The following is a 5,232-nucleotide window of genomic DNA, read 5'->3' as shown; positions in this document are numbered from 1 at the left end:
GAAGAGATGCAAATCCAAAAGAAGTGGTGAGACTTGAGAGCTCCTGTACCATTTTTCCAAAAGCTGATAAATTGTGGAGAAGTGTCAAGACAAAGGAAAGGGGATTTGGACTTCTGGGGGTGATAAATTGTGGGGAGGTAAATATATGGAGAGAAACTAATGGAAAATAAAGATTATTTCAGTAAGTTTTGCTTATGCAGATTCAAGCTGGTGCTTGCTTTCCATTTCCTGTGATAAGGGTTGTTCTCTTCCTCCTGGTATGGGAGAGGGGAGGGGTACACCTTCACACAAAGGGAGATTTATGCCCTGCTTTTAGGCAGAAAGGAGGAGGGCCAGGAGCCACTCCTGTGTCTGCCATTTTTTAATTGCCTTCAGCTCAAAATAGTCCTTATGCTAAAGTGACATACTGAGTAGCATTTTCTGAACCCCTTAATAGGGTGTGAGGCTGTGGGCTCCACAAAGCCTCTCCCCATCGTGTTCTGACTACTCAGAGGCCTTGCTGCTGATAGGAGTCCAAGGACAACCTCTCTTGGACTACGGGCTCTCAGAATGTGTTTTATCTGGAAATGAGACTTATTCTTCCATCGCCAGAGTGTCCCTTAAATTATTTCAAACTCAAAAGCCAAAAATATAAAGCAGCCTGATGCAACTTGGTTATAACACATAACCATAATGTAGGCACTTAGATTTGAAATGTTTGAAAATAAGAATGTGGTTGGTTTTAGCTATCTATTCATAAAAGATTGGAGAGGTGTTCGTACCCCTGGGATCCAGAGAGCGCAGTGGCCACGCCTGAGGCAGTGAAGTACACTCAAGCCAGTGCTGGTGCTGCTGATCTCTGGAGAGACCTTCCTTTTGACTAGCTGATAGAAGTTGGGTTTCTTTGGAGACCCACAAACTTCCAGGACAATCACTTCCATTCCCTACCACCAGTGCCTGTCTGTTTGGAATAGTGGAATAGTGAGGATTTATAACCATTAACCCCTCCAGGAATAGGACAAGAGGTGGTATTAAAGCTTGTTAGTAGTATTTAATCATACCATATCTCAATGCAAAGCCTCACTCATTTAGAGAAAAAAATAGCTCATGTAGAGCTCACCTCTGGACCTAGAAATTCAGTCCTTAGTCAGACTAACACAGTCTAACACATACTTGACTGACAACATGGGTGTAAGTTTGAATCTCCTACTTGTGATTAATTAGTTTCCCATGGCTTGTTATGAAAAAGGTAAGTGACATGTCACTTGAAAGAAAAATACCTCATAGTTATTAAAACTTGTATTTGGTTGGCATAGAAATGCATCATTAAAATATCAAAGTGTAGGTAAGTTATTGTAAACATTTCTTCTTGTATAAATATAAGGTTACTATTTCCCATGACTAACATAGACCTTAGCTTTTATAAGGGTGGAAAATAAGGTCAACATTTAAAGAAATATACATCTGGCTAATTATGTTGAGTTTTGTCTTAAGAAGTAAGGAGAAAAATAATCTCAAAGAAAAAGAAATGTGGGAAGGAGCAAGAATAAATAGAAAAAGAGAAGGGAATGGCTGTTGGTTGAGTGATCCCTCTTGGGCAGGCATTATGCTAGGCATTCTGCCCTTTGCTATTTCAGGGAGGAGAGAAGAGCAGGGATAGAAAAACTTCAAGAATAAAATGACCCCTTCTGGGGTATAATTAGCTCTTTCCCTTAAGAATCTTATATTACCTGACAACCCATCATTGTCACCAGCCAACAACAAGACAGACTGCACGGGGCATAATTGTTCTCATTTTATTTTATTTTTTATTTTTTTTTGACAGGAAGTGGGTTTTATTGGTGGGCATGAATAGGGAGGGGACAGTGTCGAGGTTCTCATGAGTGCAGAGCCCTCCATTTGTCCAAGGGGCCACAATTAGGGATGTATTTGACCCCACAGCCATCTGGGATAAGGCGCTTTTCAGTCACCATGTCTTCAAACTCATCCGCATTAAACTTAGTAAAACCCCACTTCTTGGAGATGTGGATCTTCTGGCAGCCAGGGAACTTGAACTTGGCCCTGCGTAGGGCCTTAATCACATGTTCCTTATTCTGCAGCTTGGTATGGATGGACATGATGACTTGGCCAATCCTGGCTACTGTGCCCTGGGGCTTTCCAAAGGCGCCCTGCATACCTGTCTGCAGCCTAGATTGGAGATGGCATGAGGTCAGACCTCAATAACCACTGGAAAGGGCTGTCTCCAAGGTCCCTTAGGGCAACCCATACAATCAACAGGCTGCATACACTACCAAGGAGGCTACTGTTTGCAGCCATGGCACACTGGGCCCCTATGTTATCATTTTAAATATAAGGGAAAATACACAGAGCATGTACACAGAGGAGAGTTCCAGGCGGATTACAGGTCTCTCAGATTTGCTTTCCCTGATTTGCCTAAGCTTTTCTTTCCTGCTGATGAGAAACTTGTGAATCTACTTTTCCTATTATGAACATTATTCACTTTAATTAAATGAATATTTGCTGAGCACTTTTATGTGCAATGTTGTGTGACAGGTGAAGGAGTGAGAGATGATCAAGGATGTGGACATCCACTAAAGAATAAACACAAGACCCACTCTACAACAAAGAAGGTATGATGTGCCCTCATACAACCAGATGTTAATTCTGATGAAAGGTTGACAGAAAGCTTCCAGAAAGGATCTTAGTGGATTATGGGAGGAGAGGGAAGGTGATTCTAGACAAAGGGACTAAAGAAAGGCAAGGAGGGTGGTGCCTGGGTGGCTCAGTCTGTTAAGCATCTGTCTTTGGCTCAGGTCATGATCCCAGGGTCCTGGATCGAGCCCCACATGGGGCTCCATGCTTAGCAGGGAGTTTGCTTCTCCCTCTTCCCCTCCCCTGCTTGTGCTCTCTCTAAAATAAATAAAATCTTTAAAAAAAAGAAAGACAAGGAGGCATGAAAGTGCCTCTCTTAGCTATGGAATTGCAAAAGCTGGGTCTGGCTGAATGTGTAACCACCTGGGTATGTAGCTTAAAAAAAAGACTGGAAAGATAGATTACATTTGGGCTTTGGTGGATTTTGAATGCCAGATAGAATGAGAATGGGCATTCCAATAAAGGTTTTTGAGCAGGGAAAGATGGAATAGAAAAGAGAGAGACTGGATGTGGAAGACCACTAAGGAGACCATCATCGTCAATAGTCTGAGTTAGAAGTTATGTGGGAAAAAAAACATGAGACTAATAATGGAAACAAGTGTGGTCTTCAGAAAGACATTAAGGGTTGGTCAAAAGAGCTTTGGGCATGGACATCAGAAACCTGAGTTCTGTCACTTCCAAGCCATGTGACTGAACTGGTTTCTTCAGTTGCTGAGATCAACTTTCTGATTTGTAAAATGGAAGTAGTATCATAGAAGTTTTGTGAGAATGCTTTTTAAATTCTAAAATGCTATACAACTGTTCTAGATTCTGGGCATCTGGCAGTGGAATAAAACAAACAAAATGGCCTGCCATCACTGTGAGGGGGGAATAGAAAAGAAATACTGTAAGTAGGGAAAATATAGAGAGAGTTGGTAGGAATGAGCAGTAAGGAGAAAAAAAAACAGAAGAGAGAGTGGGAATATAAAATGATGAAAGAGCAGGTGGAAGTTTTAGATAAGGTGCATAGGGCAGGAGCTCGCTGTGACAGACTGGGAGGAAATGAGGAGCTTAGCATGCAGATATCTGGGGAAAATTTTCCTGGAGGAGAAAACAGAAAGTGCAAGGGTCCTGAGGCAAGAGCACCCTGGGAGTATTTGAGGAATATATGAAAACCAGTGTGCTGGAGCAGATAGATGGGAAGCCAGAGCTTAGGTAGACTTTATGGGATAAAGTAAGTACTTTGGATTTTACCCTTAGTTGAAAGAGAACTATTAGAGTTTTGAACAGAGACATGGCAAGATGTGACTTAGGTTTTAACTGTATCCTTCTGACAGTACATTGAAAAGAGAGGAAGGAGTTAAGGAGAGAAACAGGGAGATCATTTTGGAATGGTCCAGAGTGCTAACAGGTTATGGTGCTTGCATCAAGGTAGGGGCAAGGGGTTGAAGTGTGAGAAGTGTCCAGGTCCCTGATATGTTTGAAGGTAAAGTTCACAACATTTACTGATGGACTCCAGATGGAGTGTAAGAAGAGGAAAGTCAAGAATGACTTCAAGTTTAATGAAGATGCCCTTGATTGATTTAGAGAAAACTGCAAAAGGAACTAGATTTTGTGGGAATCTTAGGGGCTCCATTTTGAACATGTTATAATTGAGATACCTGAGTGGAAATATGTGTCAGGAAGTTGGCCATGAGCCAGGAATGGAGGAGAAAGGCCACACTGGTGATGTGGAATTGTGTCATTAGCAAGTAGTTACTGAGAGGAGAAGTGAATTTTGCCAAAGTGGTTTTATTATAAAAGTGGTTTGCAAGTCCCTGAGAGTGAATAAACAAATGGACAATGAATGGTCAGACCGTATCTAAAAATAAAGCTCTGATCCATCATCTGCAGCAACCAGACTAGGAAGCCAGCCTGCTATCTTTGTGTCAGCTTATAGGAAGTCAGACCCTTGCGATATCAGCACCAAAGGGCCAGGACTTGATTAATAATTGATAGCTTTCCTAATTTTTGTCCTCACTTCCAACTTAGGACCAACCAGAGAAAGTCCAACACACCCCTAATCAATAGGATCCCCAATTCTAATTAGCTCAACTATAACTCCCCAGTGCCCCCAGGTCAACAGCTTCCAACCAAGGCACACCCAAGACCTTCTCTTTCTTCTATAAACCTTCTCCCACGTCTGCTTAACTTCAAGTCTCTGACAAATGACAGTGATGGTGGCTTGCTTATAGCAAGCTCTGAATGAATAGATTTATTTGTTCTCATTTGACTGGTCTTGGTTTTCCACACTCCCCATCATGTCTGTACATGATAGAAAAATGATCACTCCAATAGGAGATTCTCCAGGAGAAACGCAGATTTAGTTCCCTCTTTAGAGAATGCCATAATATTCACAGAAAACTGTCTTTTTGGCTTCCCTGAACTGTCAAAAAATATTTAAACTTAATATTCATCATCAATGCATTTGTATGCATCGAACAATTATGTTAATTGACTCTTTTCTGCTATGAAACAGCTGAGCCCAAACAATTATATGGCCAAGCAGTTGCCCTAATTAGTCATTTGTACAGAAATAACCAAAACAGTAATGGTCTATTTCTTTTGTGCTAATAAAGAGTT

General features: G+C 41.4%; 1 protein-coding gene and 1 pseudogene across 1 annotated transcript; both read right to left on the bottom strand.

Moving 5' to 3' along the window:
* Positions 1 to 1,852: 1,852 nt before the first annotated feature.
* Positions 1,853 to 2,168, bottom strand: LOC148164639 (large ribosomal subunit protein uL16-like). The gene has a single exon (XM_088023142.1). It carries the CDS (start codon positions 2,151 to 2,153, stop codon positions 1,857 to 1,859), a length of 297 nt encoding a protein of 98 aa, XP_087879268.1. The 5' UTR covers positions 2,154 to 2,168; the 3' UTR covers positions 1,853 to 1,856.
* A 45-nt stretch (positions 2,169 to 2,213) lies between these two features.
* Positions 2,214 to 2,309, bottom strand: LOC114220951 (small nucleolar RNA SNORA70; annotated as a pseudogene).
* Between the last annotated feature and the right edge of the window lie 2,923 nt (positions 2,310 to 5,232).

The sequence above is a fragment of the Eumetopias jubatus genome, unplaced genomic scaffold, assembly GCF_037043125.1.
Source record: "Eumetopias jubatus isolate StellerSeaLion01/CBP00866 unplaced genomic scaffold, mEumJub1_p1.0 scaffold_4, whole genome shotgun sequence".
Classification (NCBI taxonomy): domain Eukaryota; kingdom Metazoa; phylum Chordata; class Mammalia; order Carnivora; family Otariidae; genus Eumetopias; species Eumetopias jubatus.
This window is presented reverse-complemented; position numbering and strand designations above follow the sequence as displayed.

Bases quoted from the DNA above. Each gene is read 5' to 3' on its own strand.
- LOC148164639 (XM_088023142.1), bottom strand. From the start codon at position 2,153: ATGCAGGGCGCCTTTGGAAAGCCCCAGGGCACAGTAGCCAGGATTGGC.